The 17,376-nt window shown below is 38.4% G+C and overlaps 1 protein-coding gene across 18 annotated transcripts in view; it reads left to right on the top strand.

Moving 5' to 3' along the window:
- The window catches only part of MYT1L (myelin transcription factor 1 like), a 312,013-nt gene that overhangs the window by 168,949 nt on the left and 125,688 nt on the right, over positions 1-17,376 (top strand). For all 18 annotated transcript variants that reach the window (XM_030037591.2, XM_030037592.2, XM_030037606.2 and 15 more), the window contains 3 exons: positions 13,366-13,420; positions 13,603-13,636; positions 13,935-13,997. In XM_030037591.2, the coding sequence (XP_029893451.1) occupies positions 13,366-13,420; positions 13,603-13,636; positions 13,935-13,997 (152 nt within the window). The remainder of the gene's footprint in view (positions 1-13,365; positions 13,421-13,602; positions 13,637-13,934; positions 13,998-17,376) is intronic.

Consider the following 17,376-nt stretch of genomic DNA (forward strand, 5'->3'; position numbering starts at 1 on the left):
AGCCTAACGATGAAAGTATAGAACATTTTGCATTACTTGTGAGTCCCATGATAACCCGTATTAGGGTTTTCTTTTTGTGATTGGTGGATTATGAAATGCAAAATTTAACTCTTTTGTGGAATATGACCCTGATTCTTTGAGCCACAGCCATTGATGAGTACAAACCAAGATCAGTTCCCTGGGGATCCGGTAAGGAAAGAGGTCACTTAAGGCCCTCAGAGATATCTCAGAACACCTTGGAACTATTTCTGTCTTGCAAAACATTTAATTTCCATATCTGTTGATCCAGAAAGAAAATGCCGGACCAGTACAAGTAGTTTTACTGTCATTGGAAAGGTAAACACGGCTAAATTGTTATCAGATCTAGTTTAAATGGATTTAACTTGATGCATTCTGAAATGGGCTTGAAGTTGCACATTTATTTGCCTTCTATGAGGTGTTAGATACTGCTCAGTAGTCCGGAAGAAAAAAACATGGGTTGCAAGACTGGAATGCAAGAAATATGGAAGTGAATGTGCTTGCATTGCTCTGTAACTTGAACTCAAGTTTAGCTTAGTTCCCATTTGCCAAGACTGTTTCCCACAGCATCATACCCCATTTTTAGAGGAGTTTGGACCTTTACCATGGCATGTAGCAGGTGTGAGGAATGGAAATGATTCAATAATCTTTTGTGAAATCCCTTTTGGTTGCTTCATGTCAGTGAAATTTAACTCTTTAGATTTCAATAAGTCTTATTGACTTCTTAATTTCTAAAATTTAAAATTTTCTTACGCATTTTGTCTTTCAAAGCACTCTTCTCACCAATTTCCTTCCATAATAGATAAATTTAGGTCTGCCATGAGCTCAGTTATTTTTCTGCCTTTGTTTCTGTACAAAATATAACAAATTGCCACACTTCAACTTCAGAATTAGAAAAGTAACCTTTCTGATGCCATATACCTGTCATTTTTCAACACACTGTATTTGGGAACAGGATTTTTAGAGGAAAATAAATCATGCTGGATCCAACAGCTCGAAGAGAGACGAGGCTGCTGCTGCTCCGTGTCCCCAAGTCCGACCAGTAGCAAGGCTGAAGGTTCATTCCCAGCAGGCACGTGTACACAAAGCACATGTATACACTACATGTATATGTAAATACATACACACACGGCAGGTCACACAGATCCCGGATGGACATTCGGAGCACTCATGGAACACAGACATCACCAACAGCCTCATCCTATTCTCTCTGGCTGAGCAGGTTGGAGGACCACTAGTGAGAACACATAGATATCCATATATACACGGTGGATCCCTCCAGCAGCTGGTCTCAGACACTCAGTTTGCCCAGTAGCGGCCCCTGGATCCCAGTCTCCCCACTTACTGGCATCTGGACATACAACCCCCCAGGCTGCAGCCCTGCTCTAGTTGCTGGTGCAGACCGTCACCCCCACGCACGCGCGCGCACACCCGCGCGCACACACGCACGTTGCCGGCTGGGACAGCCCTGGCCCGATAGCTGACCCCCGTGCTCTCGCCCGCAGAGACGCGTGGGCACTCTCACACCCAGCGCTGGCCCTTGGGGACCCGCTCAGCCCCGTGGTCCCAGGACGCTTCACCTGCTCACCGGTTCATCCAGCTCCATCTTCGCTAGCGATCACACTCACTCTCACAGCTGCGCTTGCTCCAGTTGCTGGCACCACGGGGACACCGATCCTCCGACCTTCGGGCTGCCCCCGTGGCTGCACTCACACCCCTGCGCACACAGGTGCACGCACACACAAGTGCACACACACATACGCACACACGCACACACGGAATGGGGAGCCCTCACCCAGGGAAGAGTTAGAAAGGAATTTAATATGAAGATAGACTGTGCTGGTCAGACGCAGGGCATGGCCAGAGAAGCGTGTACTGACCAGCCAACCATTTACGCTCGACTGGCCCTTTTTATCCCCTTGCCCCTCTGTTTTAAGAAAATAAATCCTACAAGCTGTCTCTGTCAGGCCTTCTTCCTCCTACTTTTCTGCATGACCTTTTTCATCCTCATACTTAAGTTTACGCTTGGGTCAGCTTTGAGATGTTGGAGCTAAAAAGGTTGTGTCTTTGATATTGGTATATCAACAAATCATTGTTTTTTCAGTTCAGTAGCCAAAAAAACCCAAACAAAGTTTGGTTTGACCAAAAATAAAATTTTGAAAGGTTTTGCTTTAAGTTGAAACAAATCTTTTTATTTAAACTAGAACATTGCATCGTCAATAGTCTGTAATGAAAGCAAAAGAAAGCTGCAATCCTTGTATCTCGGGGAGAAGGGAGAAGGTTGATCCAGTTTTAAAGCCAAATCTCTGACCCAGGCCTCTTGTCCCTTAGAACACTACTGTAGCCACCAGGGTACAAGATACTTTGGGGCTTAGCTCCCTTCCAAAGTGTTAATCTGAAGCATTTAAATATTCACTGAGATAAGCAGATTGACTCAATAATCGAGTGTCTAGGTGATTTGTAAACCCAAGCAACTAGATTAATATTTAATCCTTGTTCTGTGAAAGAGACCGTCATCATCCAGTGAGGCTGGTAACAGTTCACCCCAAATACCTTAAATTTTGGTGGATGAGAAATTCTTCACATGGGTTTGACTAGTTTCAGAAAATAGAAGAACTGTGAAGCCGTGACTTTTATATCATGCTAAGTGTAAGTAACAACTGCTAGACTATTGGATAAAAAATATCATAATGTCTTGATTTTTATGGATGTAGCCCTGTGCCACCAGAATTTCTAGAAGAAATGTAGTGGATTTGGTGCAAATTTGGTTCAGAATCACCAACAATATAGAAAATCTCATTTCTTGAAGTTCCTAAAGGTTTAAATTGCTTATCTCCCCACCTGAAAGTAGCATGATATGCTTCAATTCATGACAACAAGGAAATTATAGTTCTCTTAAGTTCAAAATATTTCTCTGTATTTATTTTCTGATTCTTACCATAAATTTTACATTCAGCTTTAATCTGTGCTGCTTCTGACTGCTTTGCTGACTGGTATATAGATGTGTATAGACCTACTGTCTCTTCTGTTTTATTTCATTTCTTATTATAAGGCCTTTGGATCAGAGACTGCTTTCTTTAAACGTCTGCATCTAATGCAAGGAAGCATGAATCCTTGTTTGAGCCTGTCTGTATGACCAAAATAAGAATTGTAATAGGAACAGTAAAACTTTTAAAACATTTTTTTCTTCTCATGTGAAGAATAAATACCTCTCCAGTCAGAAATGCTTATAAATAGGGGAAAAAAATCAACATGACCGAAGTTCTTGAGACTTCAATATTTCATGGTCCTGTTAGCGTGCACTGGCATTTACCATCCTGACCATTCACAGAGCAAGCAGCCTGATGCAGGACCACACTTGAGGACTGGTTAAAGAAGGACAGTGTGATTGCACTCCAGCTTCACAGTTGTACTGGCCTTTCTTCACAGTTGCATGAGTAGGCACAGGCTAGGACATAGATTGAGAGATTTGAAATTAGATACTAGGACCTGGCATCTAACACTGTGAGTGCTTGCAAGTTTTTTGAAGACAAAACTAAATATTTTAGTGACTTATCAAATAATGGGAATTTGGGGGGATTTGAGTTGCTCAGCTGTGTGGACATATTCTGGATCTCTTCTTTCAGATGGAAGTTCTAGTTCTACTACAGTTCCTGTCCCAAAGCCTACTCACTGAGCATATCCAAAGCATCTTTACAGAGCCACAGACTGATGAAAGGATATCTTCTCTCCCAAGAAAGAAGTGCTATAGCTCCAGTGCTGTTTCTTCTTACGTCTAATTTCCACGCTACTTTCTCATTCCTCATATCTAAGAATGTAAAAAAAGTAGCAAGAGAATGATGTTCAAATGAGCTGTGTGCACTGTGGGTCTTTTCCACTCTAACTGATATGAAGCCAATAAGAAATACTTAAAAGTGTTTCCTGCCTTTCATCCAGAATAATTCAATGAATCCCAGATGTATTTCCTCACAAAAACAATATATGGTGAGCTTGTGAGTTTAACCAAAATTCTGCTTATTCTGGTCTGCATTTACAGATTTGGCTGTGCCCTGCACTGTTCATCTGAAAATAGAAGGATAGGATTCCCTTTGTGCATTATAGCAGGAGAATGACTCTTACTCAAAGTTTGAGAACAAGTCCTGAGGATATATTCTCCTATTGTTCTGCAAGAAGGACTCTCCTTGATATAAATAAAAGCCTTGTGTGTTCATCACAAGTGGAAGAGGACAAAGGAGTAATTTATATTCTAGTCATTAATTTGCCCACGTGCCTATTTGGTCGCTTTGTAATATATACCCTCAACTTGTAACTTTTATCTTTGCAGAGTTCCCTCTGGAACTCTGCTCTAAGAGGGCCTGGTTGTATGCTGATGTTTTCCTGAGGGGAAGATTCAAATACGATAATTCTTTTATAAAGTTTGCCTTTTTACTGAAAAGGGTGCTATAAAATATTTGAACTAAATTTCAGATGTCCCTGCCAAGAAGGCTCCTGGGTTTGTGGGGGAAAGGGTCTGAAGGACATGGAAGTTGCTTTCCCTTCTGCCTGACTTTTCCTTGAGCACTCCATAGCTTCTTAGAGTAATTTTCTGTCCTGCAGTTTTGTCTCTCTTTTGTCTTGTAGATCTTATAATCAGTAACAAGTGCATTAAATATATTGGGAGAATCATACAGGTTTTCTGTCAAAATCAAGATCCTGGATGTTATTCTGCTCTGTTAAGAGCAGTAATAGGCCATATTTAATTAAGAGGATTGAAATATTAAGAACTGATTTTAAAGAACTGACTACGCAAATACAGTCATAATGGGATACAAGAATACTGTGTCAAAAGCCTTGTTAAAGTTGAGGTAAATGACATCTAATTCTCTCCCTTCATCCACAAGTGCAGTCATTTTATCCTAGAATGCAATTAATTTACAAGACTATGATTGGCAAGGCATAAACTAAGGTTCAAACATTGTTATCAGTTCAGGTTTGGTCTACCCTACTGACACTTAGGATAGAGGAAGATCTGCCTGAGCATATTGTCATAAAAGTTGCATCAGTAAGTCCAAGGGAAACCTCAGTAGATTGAATAGGAAGTTCTACATTGACTCCAGTGATAAGGTCTTTTGAAGTAAGCTCTGATGTCGTATGGAAAGTGAAGGTTATGTACATGCACATTGAGAGCAGGTTTAGGTTGACTTGATCTGCACGTTTTAATTCCCCAGAATCTTCACCTCATTTTCCCTTGCTGCTTGATGGTAGCATTTCCAGATGAAACTACACATCTGTGGCCATGTTTTGGTCAAATAGTTTAAAATATAAACTTATTAAAAATAAAAAACCATAGTGCCTATATCCTGGGTCATTCTAGGTTGAGGAGCATTGAGGAGCAATGTGAGGACACATACAGTTTTATCTTAATGTACTTCTGGAATAGTGCCATAACTTTGTAGTTTATGTACCATGGTAGAGATCACATGCTAAGCATTGATTTTTTGGGTTGTCTAAAATAAATTTAAGTTAATTTTGTCCAGATTTTCAGTTAACTTCTGTTAATATATAGTCTGCATCTTCCTTCTTCGTAATCTTTAGAATTGCCTTTTCTTTCTTCTGGGTCATGTTGCACAAGTTCAGATTAGCACAACTTAATGAGAATTGCACAAAACAGAGGAATAGCTCCTTGAAGTAAATTAATAGATACACTGTAAAAAATTATGTCCTGTACTTTCAGTTTAAATCTAGGTTATTATTTTCTTATTTATTTTATACAGTGGTATTTCCAGTTGTGATTTGTTTGTCTTTTATTATTTGAAAGTGGAGGTCAGTATGCTAAAAGAGTATAGTTATTGACTTTCATCTAGTGAAAAGTATGTAATAAAGCAGAGATATTTGGGGACCCACTGAAGTCATTGGCAAATGTCTCACTTACCAGATAAGTTCAATAGTATTTCAGAAAACATATTCAGCTTCTAAAAACTTACTCTGATTATCAGGAGCAATATTTGACATCATTATTAGAAAATGAATTGGTTTTCGAATACACAGACATGCTGAAAAAGGTATGTTAGAATTTGGATTTGCCTGTTATTTTCTGAGGAGAGCAGTAGAAGATCAGTTTACAATTTTGGGGGGAAGACTGCACAAAGTACCAGTATAGTATGGGATACACTGCTCACGTAAACTATTCATCATTTTCCAGGTCATGTTTCTTTGATTATGACAATATAGAAGCATTTTAACTGTGGGAAATACGTTAGACATATTTTGTTTCATTCTTCGAGATACTAGATTTAAAAAAAATTCTTTAAATCCTTTCATTTTAATTTCCACACAGGAGAAGGAACATTTTTAAAGTTATAAAAATAAATGCTGTGCAAACCTTGGCTGTAAAAGTAGTACAGGAATCTTACCTGTAGAAATTTGAATCTTGCATCATGGCTGGCTGAAAATCTGCCTTTACTGAATAACTTGACAGTCACAAGGAGATAAATTTTAAACAGCAACCTTTTTATATAATCAACTCATTACATTTTGAGGAAATCAGAATTTTTGTCTCTGAACATTTTACTTTTGTCACATTATGAGTATGTCTAATACTACTGATTAGGGAAAAGCAAGATTTCGAATAATTTTAGCAACATACGTGATTGGCAATAACAATTATGCAGTAATTCTAGTATTTACCAGTACTTGCCATAGATTTTTGAGGTCATAAACGATCATCTTCTACCTTTGTGTAGTATAGACAGTGAATGTTCTGCCTCAGTGAGCACTGGACAGTTTCTGAGAGTATTTGAGAATGCAGGTTTTGGATTTGAAGAAACCGAGGTAAGGAAAAAATTGGGAAGGAAAAATTTTGGAAGTTCATATCTGAGACTCTTAGCTCATTTGTGGCTTTCTAGATTTCTGGTACATCATGGCTAGAGGGCAACCAGAATAATTCACTAAGCAAGCATTGGCTGAGCTGGAAGTTTTGGAACTTGGGACTGAACCTCGTAGTCGCCATGCCTCTAGCAAGAAATTCAGATACCCTGAGAATTTTAACAAGAATGATCATTTTCAGGACTACCTGCCTGCAAGGGAAGAAAATGCTGAACTACCTCCCCATGAGGGAGCAAAAATCGCCATTTGTCCTGGAAAGGAGCCTAAAGCTCTGGATCCCTCACAGTTGGCAACCCTGAGGAAGTCCATATGGTAGATACGTGAGCATATCTAGAGACAGGGAGAGCAGTGCTGATTGATTGTGAAACTTTTGGGAGCTTAGTCTCAGATAAGTCTATGATGAGACTCATAGCCTTAAATTTATATGCTTTAAAAACGTGAAGACTCACACAGGGTATCTGGCAAGCTAACAGAAAAATAGATAAGGTCCTGATGAAAACTTGCCCTCTATTGTTAGAAGTTAGTGACCATATCCGAAAACCTCAGTGGTTTTCTGGAAAATTAATACAGCCTTAAAGGTTGTGCAGCTATGGATCACATTCTGCCCTTCAGCTACAGCAGCGCAGAAATTGCTCGTGCTCATCTGGCTGTCCAGCTCCTCTTCACTGTTATTGCCTTACAGATTATGATCTTTGGTCTTTCAAGCATGACCCACATTCTTTGTTCATGGGTACAGGACCTTGGAATTGGCATGTTCTTCAGATGAGTCAAATCTGCCGAATGACGGAGGCCACTGTATGTAACTGGCCTGTCTCCAACATAGTTTACCACTCCATTAATTTCTGTTTTATCTGCATATTTCAGTACCATATAGTCTTCCAGAGTACTGGTGAAGATACTGAATATTATAGGGCTAAACCATATACCTGTGGGATTATATTAGGAGGGCTCTTCTTAAATATATGTTTAATACCTGGAGTACTGCGTTCAGCTCTGGGGCCCCCAGCATAAGAAGGACATGGACCTGTTGGAGCGAGTCCAGAGGAGGGCCATGAAGATGATCAGGGGCTGGAGCACCTCTCCTATGAAGACAGGCTGAGAGAGTTGGGGTTGTTCAGCCTGGAGAAGAGAAGGCTCCGGGGAGACCTTATAGCAGCCTTCCAGAACCTAAAGGGAGCTTGTAAGAAAGCCGGAGAGGAACTTTTTACAAGGGCATGTAGTGATAGGACAAGGAGTAATGGCTTTAAACTGAAAGAGGGCGGATTTAGATTAGATTTAAGGCAGAAGTTCTCCACTGTGAGGGTGGTGAGGCACTGGAACAGGTTGCCCGGAGAGGCTGTGGATGCCCCATCCCTGGCAGTGTTCAAGGCCAGGTTGGATGGGGCTTGGAGCAACCTGATCTAGTGGAAGGTGTCCCTGCCCATGGCAGGGGGGTTGGAACTAGATGATCTTTAAGGTCCCTTCCAACCCAAACCATTCTATGATTCTATGATTTTTTAATTTTTAAAATTATTTTTGAAAAGAAAATAATTTTTGTACAAAATATTTTTTTCTGGAGAGATATTTGTTAACTGTTATAAGTATGCTGATTTTATGAAGTGCTTATTTTATTGTCTGAATGTTTAGAAAGAGAAAGTAAAATGTTTAAAAGGTGTCCAAGTATATGATATCCTAACATAGCTACCTTTATCAACATATTTTAAAGTATCATCAAAGAGCAGTTTCAAGTGTTTTTGATTACAGATTTTCCATGATAAAGTGTTGACTGGTGCTAATTTCGTCATCGTCTTGTATCCCATATCAGCTTTTATATGATGTTACTAAGGGTCAATGTCAGGAAGATTGACTTTGTGAGCCACACCATCCTCTCAGCACTTAGTAAAGATTAATTTAAACAGTTACAAGTACAATTTTTTCAGCTTTCTTTTTTCAGTTCTCCAGCATTTCCCCAGAGTTCTGGGATTGTTACATATCAACAACAATGTCTTGGAGAAAACTATCAGGCTATGTTAATTTTGGGGGGTAAATGTTGTCTGGGACTTTGATTTTAAAATAACAAATAGCTGCTTTTTTTACTTTTTAAAACTTTTCTTGTTGCTTATTAATACTACCTATTAATTCTCTCCAAATAATAAAAAAAATTATTTTCTTCCAAATATATTTAAATAATTTCTTATTATTACCATGTTTCCCATTCAACATTTGGTTTTCATGGATATTTTTGGTTCTCCTTATTGATAGTTTATGTTTACTAGTAAACTGCACTATGTGTGTATACATGCATGTGAATTATTTATTTATTATTTATTATTTATATTAATCCTCATGAGATGCAAGTTGGTTTTTTAAGCTTTGGATTGTTGAGGAGGAGATATTACCTTTCTCTTTTTTTTTTTTTTCTTTTTTATTAGTGAATCCTCCTGATGTGATTATGCACCTTTGTTTTATTAACATTTAATGAAATATTTTTCAGCTGCTCCTAATCATAGTCATTTTATGTTAAAAGATTTTCTTCTACTCAGTTCGACTCATGATTATTTCCAGCTTTCATATACTGACACTTTTAAAGCACCTTCTATTTGTGTGTGTGTTTGTGTACTAGTTATTGGGATCAGATTCTGTACATGAAGACATAACAAGTCTTAATTGCCTGCACGCAGGTGACCACACAGGGCGCTTTTAAATTTTTATCCAGAAAAGTGAGATTTAGTATAGAATTTCCTTCACGTGCTTAAATAATTTCTTACATGAGAAATTTATCAGATACAATTTTTAGAAACTTCAAGGATACTCCTGTGGTTATAACATTCATCTGCCACCCCATAAGAATCCTTCACCACAACACAGATTTTTTTCCTTTCTATTTTTTTCCAGTGCTAAAGAAACTACTCAACTTCTTTCATGTCCTATTTAGTTGTCTTCAACATACCTTCCAATATAACAGACCTTCTCTTGTACCCCGTCTTGTGATTTATTAGTTAAAGCACTGATCTGTAAGTATTCAGGGTCTTGTTTCTCTAAATCTTTGGTAACACTAATGCACATAACAATGATACAGAATTGCTAGCTCTACCTCTCTCTGCCCATCATCCCTAAGTAAGGCATATCCAATAATGTGATTATTTTTAATTATGGCTTACCAGGTGTAATTTCTACCAAGACCTTTTTCTTTTTCTTCTCAGAATTAAGATCTTAGACCTTTCCATTTCCATGTCTAGATCTTCTCTTTGTAGCCAGGTCAGGAATTTCTTCCCTTCCTACTCCTGATGCCTTTTTCTTTGCTTTCATACATAATCTTTTAGGTGTCTCCTCTTAGATGCCAGGCTAAAACTAACTATACCTAGCCTGTCCTCGATGTCCACAAGTTCTCCTCTGGAATGGTGACTCAGTATTTTGCAGAACTGTAATGTAAAGGTCATGAATAAAGTAGAACTACTGAGGTGAACTCCTTGTGAGTCACTAAGGTCAACATTTCCTTTTTCTGCATGTGAAAATGGTGAGGAAGTCCATGTTTGTGTGAAATTAGTGGCCTCAGGAGCAGAATTCTGTTCCTGGCCACAAGAATGCCAGGGGTGCGTCTGGGGACTGCTATGGTAGACTGGCAGGTGACTGTACTTCCACAGAACCTATATATGTCTCATGGAGAATTTCAGGAAATTGCTTGCTCTCAGCATCCAACATTGAATTCATGGAGGGATGAAGGCTGAAGGTTTGACATGGCAAAGTCTTGAAAATCTGAGTGAACATATAAATAAAGCGAAAGCAAGATTCTGTTGGCTAAACATAGGCACCTACCATCATTTAATGTGTCCTAGAGCATCCAAGACACACGTTGTCATATGACAGGGCATCTAGGTCACAAACAAAGGGAATTAGATCTGTGCCTTTCTGGAGAAGCAGCAGGGTATGTAGGATACCAACAAAATTGAAAATAACTCTGCATGCCTGCAGCTTTTACAATCTTTTTTCACTTCTTTGACCTGCTTCTCGATCTGGATTCTGTGGATCCTATAGGGGCTTTTCCAGCTCAGTGATTTCTTCTTTGACTGCCAGTGTAGCTAAAAGTGTACTCACAGTATTCTTGAAGTACTAGTTTAGAAAGGCAAATCTCTTTTGTAGTTTGCCCCTTCTAAATTTACGCAGACTATCATAAAAACTGGAGCAGCATTTTCAGGTTAAGATCATAATAGTTCTTTCAGCAGATTTTTCAGTGCTGACAAATGATGCTAGATAATGTTTTTCAAACTTTTTAAAAAACGTACTAGGCTGAAGATCAAGTAACTCCACTTCTGGTCTCCTGTCAAGTCCTTACACATTGCAAGAGTTACAGAATAGCATAATGTACTGTTTTCTTATTAGTGAAATGAAAAGAATATCATCATCTAGTGGGTAATTTTTATATTCCAGAGATGCTGTTTTGTGCTTTGATATGGCAACTTGAAAGCTTCAAATGTATATCAAATCTTAGGAGCTGAGAAGCCAGTCAGGGTGTGAACCCAAGGTGTAGGATAGACACCGTGGGTGGGTTAAAGTTTAAGATTCAGTTTAGATGCCTATAGTGGGTATCTACAGGCATGCCAAGTGTCTCGTGCTACAGACAATGGAGAGCTAGACAGTATGGGCGAAAGGTGCCTAGAGACTGATTTGGTCCAGCCTGAAGTAACACATACTAGCTGATCCGAGGAATTGTTCCTCAAGCTCCGGTGACTATGTTATCTAGGGGTGAGTTCAGTTGCCTATGCATAGGCAGCTGGTGCCATTTCTGATGCCAGAGGATATCTGAAACATCTACACAGGGTTGGCAGATATAACAGATGACCTAGCTGTACCCTTCTGTACCTTTCTGGACTGGCAATTGAAGGCTTGATGGGATAGCTTACGGTATCTCAGATAGCACCATAGGTTGATGATGATGGAAGCTTACGCTCCTAATGTGTATGCGCAGGCTGTATGTAGCTATCTTAATTTAAAAATGAAACCCACTCAAAGTGATGCAAAGGTCCCCATCAGAAGGCTGCACTGAAGCCCCCTAATAGAGGCTGGTGCTGTATTAGCTTTCGTAATACGTGTTTATTTTAGAAGGTCATCCCTTTAGTTTGGAATAAGTCACACTACTGAGAACCAGATGATGACTACCACGAAGCAGAACTACATCACTAGCACAGAGCTTTGTGAGAGTGGCCCTTTCTTTTCACCAAATCCCTGTCACCCACAAATTTTGTTGTGCTGACTCTTTCCTCCTGATGTAATGTGTTGAGGGAGCTCTGTAAAAGCACCCCTTGACTTCTTCCTTGTTAGTTACTTCCCACGTCATTTGTGTTAAGGTACCGACCAAAGAAAGCTAGGTGATGAAAGGGTTAACTGCAAGTCACTTGGACCTGTTTCCATGTTTTTGCATGAGATATGTGACATTCTTACCAGACATCAATCCAAGGATATTGCTATAAACCAGTGATTGATTTTTTTTTCTGGGGGAACTAGAGTCCCATGGTCAATTCCTGTGCTTCCTGACCCTTGCAATATCATCTCTCTGTATGAACCACTGCAGATCCATCTTGCCATCCCGTTCTTCCACATCCAAAGGAGCCGATGATACAGATACTGCATGTATTTTCCCTGACACAGTCTCTCAACATAGTTCAGTGCAATCTGCTTGTCTTGTACAAAATCGTAAACTCTAGCTAGCCTATGCAGTTTACCTTTGAGAGTCTGGTGACAATAGTACATGGAAGATCAGAAGAAACCATGTGGCCGTATGGTAATGACTATAGATCAGTGTTCATGATACTTTCTGAGGTCTAATTTGCAGCCCTGCCCCTGTTTGGTAAATATTTAAGATCGCTGTATATTTATTGCTGCATAGAAAGCTACGTTGGATAGGCATGCTGTTTATAAAGCGAAGGTAAAGATTTAGCCATATGTAGCAAGTGAGCACATTCCCGAAACTTGAAAAGCATATCTAAACAATGAAACACATTGGCAAAGGTCATAATGCCATATTAAATAACATGAAATCTTTGAAATTCTAATGATGACTCTTTATCTCCTTTTCAGTCATTATTCCTTCCTCTCTTTCCCACTGCAAAGTGTTTGGTTAGAACGCAACCTATTATGTATGACCTCTTGACTTTAGTTTTAAATTGTTTAGAAGTCTATTGAAGCCTTGTTTCAAAATATATGAGAGTAATGAGGGTTTTATGTCAGAAATATCCCTTTGAAAAGTGGAACCAGCACTTAGTTGCACACAATTTGCTATGAAAACAGGGCATGCAAACAGACTGATTAAAGCAGAAATTACCGCATTTTCTGTTTTTAAATAAACATAAAGATCCTAAAAATCCCCTGTAAGGTGGACTTTCCCTTACAGGATAAAATGGAATTAAAATAGTGTCAATAAATTGTGTGAGAGACTGTATCAGTCTGTGCATTGATAGTCTGTGCATGCAGGATAAGAACATTGACTGCCTGCTAATCTATTCCCAGATGGAGGTGGATGCAGACGAGAAGCGCCATCGCACACGCTCCAAAGGTGTTCGAGGTACGTCTCTTGCTTCAGTAAATCACTCAAGGCCCCCGCTCAGGGTGACCTTCATCCTCCAGAATCTCTTTGCACGATTCATTCTGACCCTTGCTTTTACACAACCTTTCTGGTAATTTTCTGTAGAAGAGGGGTACTTGTAATAGATGATAAATTTTTATATATTTTCCATCTCTCTGCAGTTCCCGTGGAACCAGCCATACAAGAGCTGTTCAGGTTAGTGCTCTGAGTGTAAAATGTATCCCCATTAGCAATTTAGAAAATTCATGCCTTTTAATGGGTATAATGCACTTTCAAGTTCATTGGTGGTTTGCTCATGCCCTGCTGCACTGATGAAATTAATTCCCTCGAGACTTGCTAATAAAAAGCATCCCCTCTTTTTTTTTCCTTCAGTTATTTGATTTCTCTTTCTGTCTTTGTTGCCCTCCATCTCCGTAATACCTACTGCCTGCTTTTAGTGTAATCTTTCTGCAGCACACTGGCACCTATGTAATTAATTCTCTCTCTTTTGCAGCTGTCCCACGCCTGGCTGTGATGGCAGTGGTCATGTTAGTGGCAAATATGCAAGGCACAGAAGGTAATATCTGTAATTTTTCATAATTTAGTGAAGAGATTTGGTAAACAAGTTAGCTGGCATGACCTTGATAAACCAAACAATGATAAAAATTAGCAATTAAACATTCTAGAAGCCATTCGGATTAACTTTTTTTTTTCTCTCTGAATGTCACACAAAATCTAACTCACATTTTTGCTGAGGAAACTTGTTTTCATTGTCAATCCTCTCTCGATTTTTGCATACAGTTCTCTTGCTCATGTATTGAAAATTAAAATTTGGCCCTACTGACATGTTGGTGCCAGTGTGACTTCTGTTACTTAATATATTTAATAACTGAATGAAAACAAGCTTCTAAACATTTTAAGTTTGATGATCAGGTTAGATTCAAAGGTCAAAGCCTAAGACAAATCAGTGATAATAGGAATTCAGGGTTCAAATGTTATATTATAGCTATAAATACCTTTACTTCAGTTTCTAAACCATGATATGTGGAGACATCTTCTTTAAGAAAATGTTTTTAACTGTTTATTGTTAATAATATATCAAGGTAGCATATGTTACACATACTACATGTGCTTCAAATTAATTTAAAGCTCAATCTTTAAATTTCTGTGTCTGCAATGTCAATGTTCAAGTGTTGTACATCTGTATAGACAGCATTCCTTTACTGAATCATTTGTCCATGAATTTCTTGTGCAATATTTTGAAAATTTAACAGCTCCAGAATACCTGAATTTTTCTCACGTGCTGTGCATTTCATTTGACATATTTTATACAGCAGCCTGTTGTAGGAGATAAAATGGCTGATGTTTTGGCCATCTCTCTTCTGAATAAAGGGAGGTGTTCAAACCAGTGTTAAATTCTCCTGAAACTTAAGATTTTTTTCATTCTTGACTTTTTCAGGTTTTAAAACACTTGTGGTGTTTATAAGAACACGTATTTCACACCAAATCTGATAACTACTTTGTAATGAGGGCATATGGTTTTTATGAATTAAATTGAAATTATATGTTTCTGGTTAAGGCATTTATTTGAAACAGGAAAAGAAGATATCAAACAGTGATATGTCAGTCCACTCAGTGCCACTCAGTCCACTGATGTGCCTTTTTTCTTATCAGTGAATGAAGTTTAGGGACAAGTCCATAAGTGATATGCCTGATATTAAAATTCTTTTGAATTACATTTAAACAATATAAAACATAAAATAATTCTATTCAAATTTCTTTTCCTAATTTTTTTTTCACTCATAAAAGTGGTAACATTTTTGTGGTTATTTGAAGGATTTGGTTAGATTGGAACACTGATTTAGGAAAAGTAACCAAAATCATTCTTTTTAAATTCTTCTTAAATAGTTCTTCTTAAATTAACTTGTGACTTCTTATTTCAAACCATGGCTTTCTTTTGTGCATTTTCTTCATGTAAATACAAGCCTCATCAGTAATTAATGAATGGCACCAAATCCTTCTTTTTCCTCAGAAATTTCACGAGCAGCCAACAGTTAAATGAGATGATTATAATGTCCTTTCTAGTTACAAGATTGTAACTACATACTTTCTTTACACTTCATGGGATTTGTGTTCAGATTTCAAAAACACAGGTCTTGAAACATACAGAAAGAAAGGCTTTAGCTTAAAAAAATCCGACTTCTGAATTGCTCTAACTTTGATCTGTGTCTGTATAAAATCACCCTTTTGGGGAAAGGGGAAGGAATAGATGTGAGGTTTGGAAAGATTACATGCAGTTTTGAGACGTTAATTCCATATTTTGCTTTCTTGACATGATTCTGGTATGTCAGTACACGAACAGACTGAATCTCAGAGCTGTTAATTAAATGAAATTTTGGGCAGATGCGCAAAGAATAAAAATTGGAAATACGTCAAAAATTCCTTTTTTTTCTACTGGCTGAAGAATTTGTGGGGTTTTTATGTTTTCTTGTCACCCTGATTGCCAATCCCCTAATCAAAATATATTTAACAAATATATGTCTTATTTATTGTAAAAACACAAAGTTCTTTGTTGAGGTCTACAATGTACATACCTGTTTTCTAAAAGAGCAGTAATTTTTTGTCTAGTCCAACCAACACCTAGTAAATTTAAGGTTTTGGAAGAATCTGAAGGAATTTATCTTTTTCTTTTTTTTCTGTTTTGCTGTTTGGGTGGGAAAGACTCTCAAACATTTCTTCCAAGAAAATCAGACTGTCTTAAAAATTTGATGTGTTCAGGGAATTGCATATCTCAGCTGATGCCTAACTCAATTCTGTTTAGACGTACAGAGCATTTTAATGAGGTTAAGACCTTTCCATTCGCAATACCAGACCAGCTCATTATTAGAAATGAAATGTGTTTGCTTCCACTAGATGTAGTCAGTGCTCTCCAGAATTCTATTTCTTCTATAACACCTTGAAGTCTCTGGAATTTTGGGGGTTTTTTTCATTGTAATTTTATCCTCGTAATGCCAATGTGACAGTGAAAACCATGTTCAGTTACTACATTAAACTTGAACTGAAATAAACAGATCCTTTCAAAATTTCGGAGAGATTCAGCGGATGAAATGTTGTTCTGCTGATAAAATATTAGGTAGAAGTTAAAGGAGAGTTTTCTCATATGTTTTGTATCCCAATTGTATTTTTAATCATGAAAGAGCTGCAGTGTTAGGGTTAGCTAGGGAAACAAGCAGGCCTTTTGCCATTGATACTTCCTTTGAGGTGTGTGAGAACACAAGACTGGTACTAGTTAGGGTAACAGTGGTAACAGCTGCTTGTATCATTTCCATCTTTTTGATTTTTTCTGTGTGCCAGATCTTAGTTTGAAGTGAAACCTTGAGTGCCTTGGTTGGTACTTTGCCCTCAGCTCTTAAGCTTGGTGCTTAATTTTAGCTTGTTAGTTGGGCATGCTGATAGAGAGCTAAGATGCACAGGCTTCTCTGCAGGCCGCTGTAGGGCAGGATGCTGGGATCTCTGAAGTGAACCTGGCGAAAGCACCTCTCTCCAGGGACTGCGTAAAAGTTCAGGAAGTTTAGCATCCCAGTTTGGGCACTGAGGGTAAGTGCCCAAAGTTAGGTGGTGTGCCCACCTTCTTCAGAGCAGACTCATCTCTTTTTTTTCTCTATTTCAGTAATACCTAGAAACCCACAGCTATCACAGACCCTCTAGTACTGTCTATGATGCACAGCATGAGGCAGTGCCTAGATGTTAGTGTTTACAGAGAGAGGACTTCAGTACCTGTTGTTTATATTTCCAGGCACCTGAGGCCAACCGAACTACTCCCAGATCACGCAGTTAAAGAAATGCAGGTTTCTTTGCAGTATCAGGTCTTAAAAAAATAAAAAGAAAAAAAAGACTGTGAAAGATCTGAAACCAAAACCAAAACATAAGCCACTGACACGTTCAGATAGTGGTGG

This window comes from Aquila chrysaetos, chromosome 15, assembly GCF_900496995.4.
Source record: "Aquila chrysaetos chrysaetos chromosome 15, bAquChr1.4, whole genome shotgun sequence".
NCBI lineage: Eukaryota > Metazoa > Chordata > Aves > Accipitriformes > Accipitridae > Aquila > Aquila chrysaetos.